The 17,079-nt window shown below is 52.1% G+C and overlaps 6 protein-coding genes across 6 annotated transcripts; 3 read left to right on the forward strand and 3 right to left on the reverse strand.

Annotated features, from left to right (window-relative positions):
• Positions 1–227: 227 nt before the first annotated feature.
• Positions 228–5,759, reverse strand: QC763_102940 (uncharacterized protein). Its single transcript, XM_062906852.1, has 4 exons — positions 2,781–5,759; positions 2,584–2,729; positions 1,989–2,532; positions 228–1,937 (listed from the first exon to the last, which is right to left on the reverse strand). Exons 1-4 carry the CDS (start codon positions 3,049–3,051, stop codon positions 310–312), a joined length of 2,589 nt encoding a protein of 862 aa, XP_062769741.1. The 5' UTR covers positions 3,052–5,759; the 3' UTR covers positions 228–309.
• Positions 5,708–8,558, forward strand: cdc16. Its single transcript, XM_062906853.1, has 3 exons — positions 5,708–6,649; positions 6,708–7,516; positions 7,576–8,558. The coding sequence occupies exons 1-3, from the start codon at positions 6,068–6,070 to the stop codon at positions 7,697–7,699; spliced, it is 1,515 nt and encodes a 504-aa protein (XP_062769742.1). The 5' UTR covers positions 5,708–6,067; the 3' UTR covers positions 7,700–8,558.
• Positions 8,559–9,924: 1,366 nt separating this feature from the next.
• Positions 9,925–10,486, forward strand: QC763_102960 (uncharacterized protein; the record flags this gene model as incomplete). The annotated part of the gene is made up of 2 exons (XM_062906854.1): positions 9,925–10,215; positions 10,271–10,486. The coding sequence occupies 2 exons, from the start codon at positions 9,925–9,927 to the stop codon at positions 10,484–10,486; spliced, it is 507 nt and encodes a 168-aa protein (XP_062769743.1).
• A 191-nt stretch (positions 10,487–10,677) lies between these two features.
• On the reverse strand, positions 10,678–12,168 carry IZH3 (inc metabolism membrane protein; the record flags this gene model as incomplete). Its single annotated transcript, XM_062906855.1, has 1 exon — positions 10,678–12,168. One exon carries the CDS (start codon positions 12,166–12,168, stop codon positions 10,678–10,680), a length of 1,491 nt encoding a protein of 496 aa, XP_062769744.1.
• Positions 12,169–13,255: 1,087 nt separating this feature from the next.
• QC763_102980 (uncharacterized protein) lies at positions 13,256–14,125 on the forward strand (the record flags this gene model as incomplete). The annotated part of the gene is made up of 3 exons (XM_062906856.1): positions 13,256–13,632; positions 13,693–13,940; positions 14,070–14,125. The coding sequence occupies 3 exons, from the start codon at positions 13,256–13,258 to the stop codon at positions 14,123–14,125; spliced, it is 681 nt and encodes a 226-aa protein (XP_062769745.1).
• Positions 14,126–15,910: 1,785 nt separating this feature from the next.
• QC763_102985 (uncharacterized protein) lies at positions 15,911–16,420 on the reverse strand (the record flags this gene model as incomplete). Its single annotated transcript, XM_062906857.1, has 3 exons — positions 15,911–16,152; positions 16,242–16,273; positions 16,351–16,420. The coding sequence occupies 3 exons, from the start codon at positions 16,418–16,420 to the stop codon at positions 16,126–16,128; spliced, it is 129 nt and encodes a 42-aa protein (XP_062769746.1). The 3' UTR covers positions 15,911–16,125.
• Between the last annotated feature and the right edge of the window lie 659 nt (positions 16,421–17,079).

A 17,079-nucleotide genomic window follows, 5' to 3' on the forward strand; every position in this document is an offset into this window, starting at 1 on the left:
TTTAGCGCCGTGGTGGACTGTTAACCATGCTCCATAAAAAGCAGTCCTTCAAAAACACACCTATAGACGGCCAATATATAAATAAAATCCCTATACCCCCCTCCTTAAAAATCTCCCCATTTCTGTTGTGATCCCATCTGTCTTTCTGCCCACCATTATCAAAGCCACAGTCCAAAAAAAAAAAAAATAACCTCACAAAACACCATTCACAGCAAAACATCAAAATATGACGGACAACCTCAAACGAAACCAATATCTCACACTAATCACTACTTCCTGCGGGTATAATCTATGGAAAAATAACAACGCCTAATGATGCTCCTCCAACCCCTCGTACCTCCCCTCAACATTGGCAACCGCGCTCTGCAGCGCGCTCGTGAGGTCAACATGAAACAGCGGCCGATTGATCCCATGCACCGGCGCCACCACCGTCCGCCCACTGTGCAGCTCCGGCCCCAGCGACATCCTCTTCTGGTGCAAAGAAAGAACCGCATTCTCAAACGTAACCGTCGGTTTTCTCGGAACACTCTCACTCCCGCCCGTCCCAACCTTCTTAGGATCATTTGGCCCACGGTGATGATGCTGCTGCTGCTGCTGCTGCTGCTTATTCCCAACCTCCACATCAGCAGCAGTCTGCCTCCTGCTCCTCGCAATCTCCTTCTCGTTCACCTCTACCTCGGCCGCCGCAGCCGCGCTGTGCGACCCCCCAATCTCCGCCACAGAAAAGATGCTCCTCCACCTCCTGTGCGGCCCGTCCGGCACAACAGTCGGGTACCCAAACCCCGCCGCCGCCAGCGCCCTCTTCGCCCACCGGTTGTTGATGCAGGCAATGTGCCAGTCGACAATATCCGGGCTGGCATACCGGTCCAGCTGATTCCTCACGTCAATCAGCTGCTGCACCGAAGTAATGTCGACGTGGTTCACCGAGCTGAAATCCAGAATCACCGCCTTGAGCGTCGGTAAGCTCACGTCCACCCCCATGATCCCCGCGTCCACCCCGGCCGCAGCCGCCGCCTTCATGTTCTTCCTTGACGGGCCGGGCTCGTTCCAAGGCCGATCGCCAGGCCGGTCGAAATGCGCCAGGTTTGTCCGCCGAGTGTGCGCAAAAATGTGTTCCACCAAGTGCTCCAGGCTGCTCCCCGCGTTCGGGTAGCTGAACCCCTCGGCGAACCGGTAGATGAAGATGCCAGGATACGGATTGTCCAGCTCAATCTCGGGGTTGGACCCATCCGCGTGCGTGATAGGCAAGAAGATGTTGCGTGTCGGCGCCTCCTGCGAGCCGGTAAACGTGCCATACCCGGGTACCGGCTGCTGCCTGTCGTTGCCAATAACACGATTTCCAAGCATGGATTGAACCTTGACACGCCCCAAGAACCGGCCTTTCGATCTCAAAATCCGAAAGAGAAGCATCGCTGCCGAGAGCAGCACCGTGGTGTAGATGCCATTCTCAATGCTCGAAAAGATGGTGACAAACACACCGACAAAAAAGATCAAGACCTCAAATGGTGATACGAGCCAGAACTGATAGACGGTATTGGGAGGGGTGATGAGGTCGCCGACGGCATGGATAATCACCGCAGAGAGTGACGCGTTGGGAATGTAGTAAAACACGGCCGGCAAGGCGTAGATGGCGAGGAGAACCACAAAGGCTGTGATGACGCCGGCAAACGGAGTCCTCACGCCGGCCTTCGACTTAATGGCAGTGCGACTGAAAGAGCCCGTTGCAGCGTACCCGCCGAGGAAGGGCCCCAGCATGTTGGTGATGCCAATGGCTACCATTTCTTGAGAAGGGTTGATTCTGTAGTTGTTGACCCGACCGAACGACTTCGAGATAGCAATGTGTTCGATGAGCAGCACCACTACAGTAGCGGGCAAGTATCCCATCAGGTTACTGACAATAGAGGTATTGATGACCGGGACAGCCGCGTTTTGGAACCCTGGCAATACATCAGTCACCAATCTATTCCTGACTTTTGGCTGGTACATACCTCTAGGAACGTCAAACAAAATTTTGAATCTGGCGGTACCCCTCGGCAAGCTCCTGTTGACCAGGTAGCTGATCAGAGTGTAGAGAACAATGACGAACACGACCCTCAACGTCGAAATAAAGAAGGCGAGCTTCTGATGTTTCGGGTAGTGTGTCCCAATCCACATGCAGACTCCCCTGATAAGGTAAAGCATAGCAAGTGCCGACAACCCCATGGCGGCATCCATACTCGCTGTGTTCAAGTGTTTGAGTATGTTGACGAACACAAGATACGTCGGATCGCGAGTTGAAAAGCCGCTGAGGCCCATCAGCGATGGAACTTGCCCGACAGCAATGCAGATGGCTGAGCCGGTCATGAATGCCGAGAGAGAGGTAAGCGAGATGATATCGACAATCCATCCGCAGCGGATGAGCCCGATGGACACCACAACGGCACCGGCCAAGAGTGCAAGAGCAGATGCAATGACATGGCCTGGAACGTCAGGAAGGACAGCAGCCATATCAGTCACGACAGCACCGGTAAGTTGAGACATGACAGCAACAGGCTGTCAGAGTGTCAGCAATCTGACACCAAGACGAGCTGTGGATTCACTTACACCGATGGTGATGTCCTTGGAGGTTGCGAAGAACCAGTAAACAAGAACACCCATAAAGCTCGAATACAGACCAAACTGAACATCCAGGTTGGCCAGTCTGGCATAAGCCATACCTTGAGGTACGACAACAGCGCCGATGGTGATGCCTGTTCTCTGGTTAGTAACAGGGTTCGATAAGCCGGCATTGAGTTCCTTACCAGCAACCAGATCTCCAGCGAGCCATTGAAGGTTGTAGTATCCGATCCAGGAGAGAAACGGAAACAGAGACACCAGATATCGCCATACTTGCGGGCCAGAGGGTACTAATTTCAAAAAAAAGTCATCCACCCTCGGTGACTCCTCCACAAATGTCTGGTCTGTGTTGAAATGGGCTGTTTCTCTTGGGTCATTGACATGGTGATATGGATCTTTCGGTTGTAGCTGGATTCCCAGCAGCCGGGCCACCTTGTGGCCAACTCCAGATGCCATGGCTAGTTTCTGAGGATATGACCACACTGAGAAGAGTCGATGTTGAGTTCTTGAAATGCTGTCACACCATGGGCTGGTAAGGAAGAGATTAGATGCTTGAAACAGACACACCGCCTCGGATCTTTTCAATCTTTTTAGATGCTGTAAATGATGCAATTCGAGGGCGTATCGACCTGAATATGCACCGGATTGCCGAGAAGTCGTCGTCTAAGCTGCAGGATGCGCCAGGATATGCAAACCATGCCGTAGGTGTGAGGATTATAGGTGATGCGAGGTTTGTCGGAGATGCTGATTAGGAGATGCTGCAAGATGGAGTGTGCCCCAAATCGTGTAGATGGGCGGCGTGAGTGTTTATCATTAGGTAACAGGTCCGCTCGAGTGCCGGGTTCTACTTTCCTAGCAAAGGCGACGGGAGGAAAGAATGAGACATCAGGAGACCAGCTCCAGGTCCCAACAACCTGGAAAAGCAACAAGGAAGGCTTGATACATATCCTAGAGAGGCAGGGAGATGTTGGATTGTTGACGTCGGGCCCGACAGGCAGTGAAGAGGCGGCGGGGGGTCGGGTGCGGTGGGCAGGTGGGCATCAAGTGGATGGCGCAATCGATGCCCTTGCCTATCACAGCTAACAAATTACCACTGGCACCGCTGGGTCCAAAGTCTTGAGTCCGCGAGTTGGTGGGACTGGGAAAGGCAAGAAGTGATAGCCAAGGTCTTTGCCGGCTGGGTTGAATGGTGACGATCAACAGATTCACACCTTTCTAACCCAGCCAGGACATATCCTCAGTTGCAGTTTCAAACCTCATTGTCGAGCTTCCATTACGGGAGACCGCTAGGCCAATCGATTCGACACCAAAAGCACAGTCATCACCGAATGTGACACCGGCTCAAGGCTGAAGACCCATGTGAGTAAGATATTCGAGAGCAGTGAGGGCTCACTTGAGCACCAATGTCAGCCGGCCGAGAACACGAGACACCCATCGTCGCTGTCTCAGTAAACACCGCAATGTAGGCGTTAGCGGTTCAAATGCCATGTTTCCAGCATAATTTCAGTGGGTAAACCCCACGTCCCCCAGCCTATCAAGCTGGATGTGTGGCTGACCTCAAGAGAGTCACCGTGTCTCGTGGAAGATATGTATGGGGGTTGTCTTGATGATGCAATGAGCACCGAAGTTGAGGTGCTTTGCCAAGGGACAGTCCAAACCACCCAAACCCCGCGGCGGGCTGCTGAGTCATCCAGCATCGCCAGAGACGAGAGTAGAGGATGTTGTTCTTCCTCTGATATACTTGCAATATCGATGGGAGCCTTCTGACGTTTTGGGAGCTTCAACTCCGATATCCTCCATGGCTTGGCAGTGATGATGTGAAGCTGTGTGGTCTGGATTTGGTTCTGGCTGTTGATGGCAGGCAATCGTGCATGATGACCTGCAGATTTTGGCCCGCGTCTTGGCAACGTTGCTCTGGGACAAGACATCAGCTGTCTTATCTAATCGCCCTCAGTTGTGATTGTTTCCTTTTCCACCTGAGAGCAACATGCTGTTATCAGGCTAGTGCCATACCACAGTGGATGATGGGCATGAGCTGTAGTTTTGCCCTAGGGGACTCATATTCGCAGGGTGAGATGAACAAAGGTTTGAGTGATGCGGCGGAGTGCATCAGATACTGTATATACTGCCAGCTTGGTATCTAAACCTCTCACAGCTGTCTCCATCTTGAACGAGGAGGGCACGGAGCATTGCCATCTAAGTGGTAGAAAGTGGCTCCGGGTGATCATCTTGGCAACCGTCAGCCGCTCCGGGCCGCAGCCGAACATCCACTCCGGGGCCGGCGTCAGCTGGGATGATGCTCCCCTGGCGAGACGGCCGTAACCTTTGGTCAGGCCGGCATCCTCCGTGAATTGTCTTCGGCCTCGGCTCTCAGATCGGCAGGGCGGGACCCGACTCAGTGACCAATCCCGTCTCGACGGCGATCCATTTAGGGAAACTGAAACCGTGACCAGGAAGTTGCCAGAGAAAACAGCTCGATCGTCAAAAGTTGGTTCTTCTGGAAGGATGGGACAGGGGGTTTCGGTCCACATGCATGGCGACCTCCTCGATGGGAAAGTGGTTGCCGAAATTGCAGACCCGAAAGAAGCAGTTCTGCAAAGGTTTCCGTTGTTCTAGGGCCGCCGTTGCCGGGGAGAAGGTCCGGTTCACGAAAATGGTTGTCTGGGCAAATTGAGTCCAATTACGCTAACTATTTGGATATCGTCGGTACCTTCGGTCGATCTTCGCGGAACCATTGTGTAAAACTGAGTTGTGAAGAGCTTTTCCGTCAAGAAGACGAGAAAATTTCATTCCTATTTTCAGGTGTTAATTGGACAGACAAGAGGATCTCGATATCTTGATATTCGAAACAGAGGCTGGTTGTCACAGGTTTTTGCAACCTGGTGGAAACTGCACCGGGGACCAGGGCTTCGAGGCCGGTAAGTGGAGAATGCAACCCGAGGTTGGGGAACCGAGGAAGTTCGTCGTCCCAGCCACGCGTCAAGGATGGGAAACCGTTCTGCCAAGAGGTCAAGGGTGGCCTGCTAGACGGTCACTCGTGAGCTATCGATCATTCATCCATGAGCAGATCCAGAAAGCCATCCATCATCAAAGCCTTGTTGAGTAGCCTGATGAGAACTTCAACGAGGAGTCAATATACAGAAAGGTGAATGATTGATTAAAGCCGGACAATGGATAATGTATGTAGCTTACATAGAACGCGTCTAAATCGGTACACGTGACGTGGGACGCGAAATGAACACGCCGAAGCAAGGGGCGTTTGGAAGCACGGGCTTCTGTGCAGACCAACCTCCGACTTCCAGGAATGTTCCCCGCCCTCCAGTCTTGATGTGATGCAGGTGTCCCAGAAACCAACCACAACGGCGCCCGATCAAGTTGCGGTCCAGTTTTTGTTGTTGTCGGCGTTACCAGCTCTGCGCCTCGTGGTTCTTCAACAACGTTAACCACCTGTAAGCCTTCAATTCACATTGCAATGACTCTTCGCGACCTGAAGGCAAACCCCACGGAGGGGTTGCTGAGTTCTACCAAAGAAACCCGGACCCTGTCGCCGATGGCGAGTCTCCAAGCACCAGTGCAGCTCCACTCGCCTCCATCCCCCGGTTCACACAGGACCTTGAGGAGATTGCAATCGGCTCATAGCTTGGGTGCAAAAGTCGCCGGCCAGGGTTCTCTGATTACCCAGCAGAGGCTGCAACAGCAGCAGCAGCAGCAGCAGCATATTCAACACCATCCTCCCACCCAGCAGCAGCATGCTCGAATCCTGAACCCCCCCCCTATCCCTCCTCGCAGACATGTAAACACCACCAACCGGTCGCCACAACGAGGACGCGCCAACAGCGACGCACCCATTACAGTTCCTTCCCCCCACACATTCGGAGCAGCCATGACAGCCACGCGACGTTCCGCTTTGAATAAGCGGTCCCCCGCCGCCGATGCCATGTCTCTCGACAAACTCTTGCGAGAAGGGCCTCCAAACGGAGATATCGAGGGTGCTTTGGAGAGCAGCCGGCTGAAGATTCTTGATCAGGGCATCAAGGCAGACAGCGACGGCATGGTAAGCCATCTACATGCTGGCCATAGCATAATACCAGTACACTAACCTTGAACCATAGTCCTCTCTACGCATCTACGTATGGCTGATTTTGCTCAATGCGCCTGTTCTCGAGACCGATTCATACCTTGCACTTATCCACCGTGGCGCGTCACCCGCATACTCAAAAATTCGTAATGATACCTTCCGCACTCTCACAACTGATCCTCTCTTCCGACGGCGTGTGAGCGAGGCGAGCCTGATCCGCCTACTCAACGCCATTGCCTGGAAACTCCATGATGCCCGCGCAGAACGCACTCGGGAGCCCAGCATATGCAGCAGTTCCCGCCAGTCTCTTGACCAACCCAACAGTCGGCCGGGAACGGGCTATGGGAGCGGCTATGATTCCAACCCAACCTCGCCCATGTCGAAACATCGAGCCCGTGCTCTGACGCTTACAACGGAGGGTTCTGAGGCAAGCATGCCTCTTGATCCAGGAACTTACGTCCAGGGAATGAATGTTCTGGCAGCACCCTTCTTGTACGCCGCTCGCAGTGAGGCCGAGGCTTTCATTGCTTTTCACCAGCTTCTGACCAAGGAGTTGCCCGGCTACATTCGTGGTGCTATGGATGGTGTGCATAAAGGGCTGGCATTGGTCGACAAAGTGCTCTCCATTGTAGACCCCAAGCTCAGCCTGTATTTGCTCTCGAAAAACCTGACGGCTGAAATATACGCCTTTCCCTCTGTTTTGACTCTCTGCGCCTGCACCCCACCGCTCCCCGAAGTCCTTCGTCTCTGGGACTTTCTTTTTGCATATGGCCCTCACCTCAACATCCTTTGTATCGTTGCACAGTTGGTAATGATCCGAACCAAAATTATGGAATCTCCAAGGTATGAGAGTTCTACCACCGTGTTTACCGCATGCATTCAACGCTAACCGAACCAACCAGCCCAAATAAGCTTTTGAGGTCCTTCCCAGCTCTTCAAGCTGACCAGATCAAACGTACAACCCTCGCCATCATCAAGATGATTCCCGATGATGTCTACTCCGATATCATTGCCCATGCCCGATAATTTGTGTCGAGGAGGGTTGTTGAGTCATTGGTTCTGAACAGGCCGATGGTTTCAAAATCACCGCTTTCAGCACACGTTGCATTGGAGACAGATTCAGGCACAGGTCGCCAGAAGCTCGTCAACAAGTATGCTGTCAGACCATAGCTTGAAGTCCTCAGCCATGCTGAGTGAGCGCTGGACCGCCTTTCACAACGATGCCAAGACGGGCCTTCCCAAGTCGACGGCTTGAGTGTCATGCAACAATTTAGCCGCATGAACATTCATGGGGACTCTGTTCAAGTCGCTGGCCGATGGGAAGCAAGAGGGGAGGATGAGAATGACGTGACTAAGAAAACCGACAACACAGTGGCTGACAAGGAGTGCGCCGACCAACGACGCCCCGATGTTACAAGCCTAGTGTCTATAAGCCACACCTACAAAGCTCGCCCGGAAGGGAAGGGATATGCGGCTACATGGGCGGCATTGTACTAATTCACCATACCTTGGGGCCCTCGGCAACGGCGCTGCGAGGCATGACGGACTACAACATTATGTACTGCACACACCACGCTACCCACACCACGCTACCCACTACAGACAACTGGTGGAGATAAGGCGAGTAACCGGCAAGGTTGGAATAACATGTGAGAAGTATACATTAGAAGCGGTATGTACGAGCAGATCTTTTTGGACAGACAAAACAAAACCTATTTTTGGGGACACGAAAAGGGATGTTGGAGGAATATATAGAGATCGAGAGGGGAGATGAATGTTTTGATTTGGCAGAACTTTGGTTTTTATAGGAACATTGGCCGTATATTCATAGAAGGTTTGGGGGAGAGGGGGGGAGGGGGTGGAGGGATGGCCAGCAAGGAGTGCCTTAGTGTTGTTATTATATACATTGCTAGAGTACGAAGAAGGAACAGCAGTCAGTATATGCTGTATTATTATCTACGCATTTTACTTGAAGCTTGGTGCCAGAGCTCGACGTGTGTGTATTTGCTGTCGTGAACCAAGATCCGCTGTTTATGGAACACAGCCACAAGCACTACATGTGTTGTAGTCAGTCTGTACCCTTCTCTCTCTGTTACCATCGCCTCTCTTGCATTTGCTTGCCGACGTCCCCGGACATGACTGCCACGACAGCTTGCCTTGCACACCTCGTGGCACACGATCTAAAGAGGGTTTAGAAGTTGTCCACGAGGTTGTCTGTACACACAACCACGACCACAACCCCAACAGATGTTATCCTCTTTGTTTTGTGTGGCACGCACTGGAGTGACCACGATGACTTTAGATGGGTTCTACGAGCACACACAACAAAACTCAAAACGTTCCACAAAACTCTGATATCATAAACACATAACTCTGATATCGTGGTGTTTATGTACTTTATCTATTTCCATAAGACCGTCCATTTTTCTCAGTCCATTAACTACCTAGCTACTACCTTCTTTTCCCCAAACCAACACGCTTTTTTGTGTACAAAAGCTCTTATCTATCTATGCACATGCCATGCCATGTTATGTACTCGTGTATATACGTACGTACTTTCTTCTCCCCCTCACTTCATGCAGTATACTTCACCAGGTCATGTCCGCCTTCCGCCCCTTTTTGATACCTAGCCTGTCCTCATCCCTCATCACCCCCTTCCTTCCTTCCTTCCTTCCTTCCTTCCTTCCCCCCAAAGAGCTCTCCCCATTACCCATCATCTGCTGTCTTGAAAACCAAAATTTGCCTTTTTAACGCCCAAGTCCCAAATGCAAATATGCAATACCAAAAATAGATAAAAATAACCTTTCCCACTAACCAACTTACCCCAGATGGAACCACCCAAAAAAAAGCTTAAATCCAATATCGTCGGACACCACCACCGCCGCCGAGTAAAAAGAAAAACAGTCGGATAGTTCCTCAAACACCACACAACAACCAACACCAACAAGTCCAGCAGATCTCTGGAATTTATCTTGGCTGGTCGCCAAGAAAAAACCCACACCCACCTCCCTGGCATCTCGGCCCCCCTTCCCCCCCCCTATCCGCTATCCCTTGTTTCGACAGCAAAAGCTAAGCCAGTGTCTCGGAAAGCATCAAACCGTAGCGTGTCGCTCTGATCACCCTTCAGCACAGGATAAACTTAAAATATCACTCCCGCCAATTCCTCCATCAGCCTGGTTTTCTCTAGCCCACCCAATTGACAACAACGGAACCCAACAACAATAACAGCAATCCTGTTATATACAGTCAGTATGCGCCTCCCCTGCATCTTGACCCTTGGCAGCGCCAGCGTTGTTCTAGCAGAAGATCAACCCCGAAACCAAAAACCGCTATCCCCCCACCCGGGAACAGTGACGACACCCCCCCAAAAATTCATGTCCTGCTCAAAAACCTACGGCCCCGACTGGAAAACCTGCGGCGACGAAGCCACAAGCCGCTTCTGCTACAGCCCCGCCCAAGGACAGTCATGCTGCGCTGTCGACAACGGCTACTGCGAAAAGGGCACCTGGTGCGCCCCCGTGGCTGGGTATTGCTGTTTGGACGTATGTGACAACCACCACCCACGCAGAGAAAAGGTGCTGAACAATTTCCCCCCAGAGCGAAAATCTCGAAAGCTGTGCGCAGAGTGCCGGGTTTGAGCTGCCCGGGTCGGAGAGTAGTTATCTACCATCGTTGAAGAGAAGTGTAAGCCTGCTTGAGGACAGGGAGGTTGTTGTCGGAGAGGTCAAAGTATCCGTGGCAGCGAAGAAAAAGACCTTGGTTGGGTTGGGGTTGGGAATGGGCGTGGTTGGGTTATTGATGCTTTCTTGCTGAGATTTTGGGACGTTTGTTTTTTCGGGATAGCGCGGCGTTGTGATATTTTATGGCAGGTAGGCAAACAGGTGCATCTTGGGACCGGTTGTTGACATTGAATTTGTGAAAGGTGTTGATGTAGGTGGCAATTTTCTCTCTCCGCTGAGGAAACGTCTAGTTAGAGAAAGCTGATAATATATACAGTGCCGGTTTTAATATACAGCACAACCGTCCTGGGCGAGGGCGAAGGCGTGCGAGAAGAAAGCCTGCATGGCCTTGTAGTGAAACAGAATGCCTCCCAGCACGGCGATGTGCCACAGGTTGTGGCTGCCACCGCAGTAGTCAAACATTCCCGGACACCAGCGCTCTGGAACCTTGCTGGCGTAGACGATGGCTCCAAGGAGGTAGACGCCAATGGATTTGCCAATGGGGCCGTAGAACTCCATGGCGGAAGCAAAGCTGCGGGTGAGCGAGATCTGGAGGATGGGCAGGAAGCCAGTGGCGCCGAGGCCGCAGTAAAAGGCAACTCTGGCCCAAGCCATGTCCGCTCCGTTGAACTTGGGGTGCCATGGGAGAATGACGCCTCCGACGCCAAGGAGGGCGGTGGTGATCATGTAAGCATAACGGCTGATGGGATCGCAGTAAAAGGCCGTGTATTCGGTCGTCATGATGGACGAGGCAATCAGGAGCGAGATGCCGGTGTAGTCGACGCAGGCAAACATGGAGATGAGATCGACATCGGCGACCGAATTCATCGTGTGCCAGATGGTGCTGCAGACCAGGCACTGGCAGGCGGCAAAGAAGAAGACGGCGGCAACAAAAATGTCGGCTTTGCTGCTCAGGGAGAAGTTGGTGCTGGTGGGATAGAAGTAAAAGGCCACAGCCAAAACAAGGACGAGGCCGATAGCGTGCGACCAGATGTTGACAAGCTCATTGGAGAAGCCAAACGCTGACCGCACGCAGGCCAGCTTGGTTTCGGAAAACCGATAGCCCTTCTTGATGTGGGGGTTGATCCTCCATGGGACTGGCAAGTCATCGTAGTGAAGCAAGCCGTGTTCCCGAGCCCGGGCAATCGCTCGCTGTACATGGTCCTCGAGGGACTCAGCAGCGCGCATTGCTCTTTCGATACCACCATCAACAACACGATGGGCCTCGTCCATGAGCACCTCGGCCGCATTGGCCAGGCCTCTTTCCCGAAACTTGGCGGCTTGGTTCTCCATATCCTCTAGCAGGTCGTCGAGCACCTCGATACCAATCTTTGCCTTTTCGTTGAGCGACTCTGCGGCGGCCATGGCGTCTTGGTACCCTGACTCGAGAGTTTCCACCATAACATGGAGTTTCCTCCTTCCAGCCCCCATCATCTCTTCCGACACCTGCGAGCATCTTTCCTGAACCGCCTGCAGCGTGGAGTAGGCGGCCGAGATACCGGAATCCAGACTGAGCTCGCCATAGCTCTCCCAATCCTCGAGCTTCTTCTCCAAATTTGTGAGGAACAGATCCAGCTTGAGCAAGAGACCCTCCTCCCCTTCCATGAACTGGTTGACCAGAGACTTTCTCCTTTGCTTGAAATGCGAAGGGCGGCGTTGTCGGAGGGCCGGCCGTTCTTGCGCCTGTGCTCCGGACGACTGGCCGGCTTCGGGGGCGTCTTCGCAAGCGCTGAATGTAAACGGGGAGGGGCACCCGAGACCCGGAGAGACGTCCATCGTGAGCGGCGTTCAAGATTAAATTCCTTGGATAAGACACCGCAGCACGAGGTTCCGTGTGTGTGTGTGTGTGTGTAACTGGAGAGAGGCGGGACGGTCACAACCAAGTCGGCTGTTGCTTCGGTTGTGGACTACGACGGCAAGTCGTGGACCCGGCGCTTCTTCCGGAAAAATTCTGGGTGGAATAGGAGGTGCGGGAACAGCGGTCGGCTTGCCACCTGCGTCGATCGAGACCCTGAAAAAGTTGGAGATTGGGATGCGCTCGTGTCGCACAAGAAAGGGGTAAGATATGCAGGGAACCAAAACGAACAAAATCTAGAAATCAACAAACCCACGATCTTGCAATCGTCTGGGACATGTACATGGAAGAAGGATAGGATGGCTTTAAGAACGCATACAAAACAGGAACAAGTAAAGCAAAGAGGGGTCCGAGTGGTTTATGTGTGGACTTGCGGGCCGCCATGCTCGCAAAAGGAGGTCCAAGTGGAGATTTACCGTGTTAACCAAGCCCAAACGGGCCCAAAGTCCGCTGTAAGAGACCGCTAGAGGACTGCCACCTGCAGCGCCCAGCGCCTTCCCTCAGCGCCCCCGGGGCCAATTGAATGTCATCATCGCACCCACGCTGCCCCACTTTTGGTACCAAGACCCTGCGCAAGCCTGTGATTGCGACCTGTGACGCTTCTTCCACCGAGGCAAAACCTTCCAGCAGGGCATCTGGGCTTCCCAAACCAAAACAAAAGACGACCTTGAGAGGCACCGCTATCTCCACGAATAACGTCATTGGCAGTTGAACAGACATCTTTGGGCCCTTTTTGACACAACCTGTAATCTACCCCGCATCGAGCAGCAATCGACGACGCGCATCGACAAGCCGCTTGACTAACTTTTCCGACTGCTTGTGCGACGGCTCTTCAATTTGGCTTCCGCTGCCCCGTGGTGATCTCATCGCCAACCATCCATTGTCGCAGCAGCTCTCATCATCTGCCAGCTCACGTGGTCGCACTACACCCGCAAACCGGTTTCCAACCATTCTTTCAACGAATACCCGCCTCATTGTGATCGCGACCCACGCGGCTGGAAATCCACCATGACGGTCGATTCGCAACCACACGTCGTGGGCGTCACCCATCCTACGCTAGTCCAAGCACTCGAAACCTCCAGAGCAGCTCGTGAACAGGCGCAAGGCATAGTAAAGCTCGTTGCCGAAGCCCAGACCGCAATCGCCGACGGCACCGGCACCAAAGCAGACTTCAAGCTCCCTATACAAAAGGCAAAGAAACCTCTCTGGACCAACCTCGCCGTTCTTCGTGGACAACATCGTCGCGCTCACTTCAAGGCGCGCGAGACAAAGGCCTTGACGGCAGAAGCAAGACAGGAGGTAGATTCTCTTCACCTGTCACTACAGAATCTACATTATGAAGAGCGTCATTTGGAGCTGGAAATTGCGGCTTGCGAGGGGTTCGAGTAGGTTCTGTTCAGGTCTGGTCGAATTCAAACGGATAACTAATGTTGGACATCAAACAGACATACCTACCAACTCCTCCCGCTGATTCCCGTCGAAGAGTTTCTCGCCCTGCACCCTGAACACGCCGAGTCGGATGAGAACACTTTGATGGTCGCCCGCATCAACCACGAGCGCACCGAGCGCGAAGCCCTCGAGCAGCAACGGCTCGAGTTGCAAAAGCAAAAGACTAAGCTGACGACGGAAAACAAGAAACGTAGAGAGGATCTTGCGAACCTGGATCAGAAGATGGAGAAATTCATCGATGCAAGTCTTTCTTCTTTTCAGTCTTATTTCTTTGGTCAGGAGGGTGGTGGTTGTGTCTAAGGGTAAATTAGAGATGGATCGGGAGTAGAGTATCAGGTGGAAATGCTTGTGCTAACTTGGCTGCAACGGATAGGCCGCGAAACCGATTCAGAAAATGCTCGAGCAAGATGTTTAGGATGGCAAACTTGACAGTGAGCTATCAGCTGCGCGAAAAACGAGAAGCGAAAGAAAATGGGCTAAATATCTGAAAAAGAGAGCTGAGAAGAAAGCTGAAAAGAGAGAGCCGAGAAGAGAGCCGAGGAGAGACCTGGGAAGAGAACTGAGGAGAGGGCGAATAATGCCGGGCCTTGAGTCAACGAGAGACGATGTACGCTCTCCAGCAATCTTAGTACTTCTTTCAAGGGGCAATTGGTTTCTTGTTGTCAAAGGGCGTTCAGGTCAGCATTCTTTTTTTCCTCAATCCCCAAGCACTCACAATGGGACTGTGACGGCTGAAACTTGTGGTTCAGGAGATATACATAGGTACCAATATTATTCAGCAAAGGGCTCGATGAATGCGGCCGATGGGAGCAAGGCGTTACCCGTGGGTTCTTGGATGATTTCGCAAACCCCTCTGCAAGCAGAGAGGGGTTTGCAAATCTAACTAAACCCACGAGTAGACAAACTGTTAATCGAGGGGAAAGGGGGGAGGGATAGTCGACTAATGTATTCAATCACCAATTATAGTATTATGCCTCTACAAAGGGGCCTCCTCGACTTTGGGTCCACAGCCAGCCCTACGAGGAAGCAGCACGAACCAAGAAGATCGAGATCTACGAAATGCCGTCGTATCCGTACCTTGGGAATCCGGGATACCTCGTCGAAAAATAATTCAACGGCCGACGGCGGATTTTTTGGGGAAGATGGTGGGATAGGGGAGGGGGGAACAACAAGGCGGGGACGGTTCATCTCGCCTATCTCTTGTTCATCAGCCTTGTCGGATGGGCCGGATAGGAATGGGGCCTCTATTCACCGCTCTAGGCCAAGACCCTATGGCACGCAAACACTGGCGAGGAGGGTTACCGGATCGCAAGTTGTTTGAGGGCTTTAGAACAACGCTCTGGGAGTTGAAAAGTCATATGGTCGGAATGCAAAGGGAAAGAAAGATGCAACAGGGCAAGGCGCAGCAGGCAAGGCCTCTCTCATCTTTCAGCCTTGCCGATCAGCCGAGTGCGTTGAGCACGCACTGTCCAACGACAAGGCTGAGCTAGCAATGGGCTACTCCGTAGGAAACACTCAGTTGGTAAATTGCGATGGAGTTTTATCTATCGTCGGATCGTCCCGGTGACCGTCGCATGGTTAGGTGCTCCGCAATTGGCGGTTCTTGTCAGCCAGGGGTCTCTTAAAGGAAAAAGGAGGTTCTCGCACGCCAGGTCAGGCTTTCTGGAAAGAATGGCAAGCGTGAAGCTTTATATATCGCTGCCCTGTGAGGAGTGTGGTGGCTGCGCCATGTTGTGGCTAATGCCGTCCCCCCTTTTTTGATCCTCAGTTCTCCCCGTCGGCATAACAATGGAGACAACTTGCGGACGACCGGTAAGAGAAAAAATGTCGGTTATATGCCTATTTTTGAACCCTTTTTTGCGGCGCAGTTTTTGGATCAGTTTAGGATAGTCGTTTCCGAGTAGGGTTGTAGGTGGTGGAATGTGTAAGCACTTGTTCCCGCTGCGCCTTTCTTAGGAGCTTAGCAATCTCACTTGTGTGGATATCATCACCGAGAGAGGAGGACGAGGACTTCTTGTCAAAGCTACCCTGGCAAGTACGAATAAGAAGAGAAAAAAACAACCACATGATGGAATTTCATCAGCTCGCTTGTGAGGGCATGCATGAGGTTAATACATCACATTATCATATGCGACATACACAACACCAAAACGCCACCTCAAAGGCAGCCTCGTGGCGCGTGCTGTGATAATGATTTTGTGAGTTTGATAAGGGGTGATTTTTGTAGTTCGATAATGGGGGGATAGATAAAGGCATGATCTGATTTGCTCCGGTGACTGATCGCTAAGAGAGCACATCTAATCCCAAATCTTACTGGTCCGTGTGATGAAATGGTTCCGAAGGATTGGGTTTCATGGTTTCATGACACTTTTTGATGAAGTGCTTACATATTGTACGGGTTCTAACCATCCTCGTGGTTTGTCGTCGGATTAAGGGTCCATGGGGATCGGGTTCGCCTACCTAGGTATAAGCCGAGTATCTTTTTTCACAAGGTTCGGATATCTTTTTGTGGAAGGAAATACTTCTGTAAGGAGATATTTCTTACAACACCAAGCTGACAAAACTGGCAGCTGTCGTCATGCAATATCAGTCAGCCTGAGACATGCTTGCCATAATCCTGACCCTGAGATAAAGTCAGCACATCTATTTCTCACCAAATGGCTTCATCCAAGCAAGACTGGCAACTCCGCAAGCACCATGTTGGATTTTGGCCCATATCATCATCCCCGTCCATCCCACTATCAAAGTGTACAACGCCGCACGGCTAAAACAAAGGCGCGTAAGTTGTAAGATGTGCCGCGGGATGGGAGATATTTCAACACACACATGGACCAGTCTAGATTGAAATGGAAATAGTTCCCAATCCAACTGCGAGAAAAAAAAAAAGAAGAAAAAAAAAGAATCGCGTCGCGGGACGCGGTTTTGGTGTGCTTGATGGCCGCAAATCTTGCGTGATTTTTTCTCTCACCAACCCCTGGATGTTGTAACCACCAGCACACAGATTGCTACCGTCAGGGGGGTTTGATGGACGGACCGGACATTGCAGCCGCCGGGCGGGAAGGGAAAGGAAGGGTCCTGGCCGGCCTTTTCTGCAACCCTCCCCAATGAACGCCTGGAAGCTTGTTCCTAATTAACACCACTGGTGCTGGCTGTCGTACAAAACTTCGAGGACAAGGTTATTAGTGATATTGGAGGGTTTCAATTCGAAAACATGCTTCCTTATTGCTTCTCTGCCAGTTCCCAGCAGTTGCAAGACATGTTTCGAAACATTCTATTGCATTTTCCCCCTCATCATGCAGATGTGTCCCTAAACCCGGTCGTACAGAAAAGGAAGCGGCTTCGGGGTCTGAAAAGTTAACGCCTCTCCCGTTGGAACCGGCCAC

This window comes from Podospora pseudopauciseta, chromosome 1 (genome assembly GCF_035222475.1).
Source record: "Podospora pseudopauciseta strain CBS 411.78 chromosome 1, whole genome shotgun sequence".
NCBI classification, from domain to species: Eukaryota; Fungi; Ascomycota; class Sordariomycetes; order Sordariales; family Podosporaceae; genus Podospora; species Podospora pseudopauciseta.

What these genes read in the sequence shown, in the direction of transcription:
- QC763_102940 (XM_062906852.1), bottom strand. Translation starts at nt 3,051, where the DNA reads ATGGCATCTGGAGTTGGCCACAAGGTGGCCCGGCTGCTGGGAATCCAG. An exon ending in CGCTGGAGATCTGGTTGCTG is followed by an intron (nt 2,730 to 2,780) that starts GTAAGGAACTCA and finishes ACCAGAGAACAG; the next exon opens with GCATCACCATCGGCGCTGTT. An exon ending in CCAAGGACATCACCATCGGT is followed by an intron (nt 2,533 to 2,583) that starts GTAAGTGAATCC and finishes ACACTCTGACAG; the next exon opens with CCTGTTGCTGTCATGTCTCA.
- cdc16 (XM_062906853.1), top strand. Translation starts at nt 6,068, where the DNA reads ATGACTCTTCGCGACCTGAAGGCAAACCCCACGGAGGGGTTGCTGAGT. An exon ending in AGGCAGACAGCGACGGCATG is followed by an intron (nt 6,650 to 6,707) that starts GTAAGCCATCTA and finishes CTTGAACCATAG; the next exon opens with TCCTCTCTACGCATCTACGT. An exon ending in AAAATTATGGAATCTCCAAG is followed by an intron (nt 7,517 to 7,575) that starts GTATGAGAGTTC and finishes CGAACCAACCAG; the next exon opens with CCCAAATAAGCTTTTGAGGT.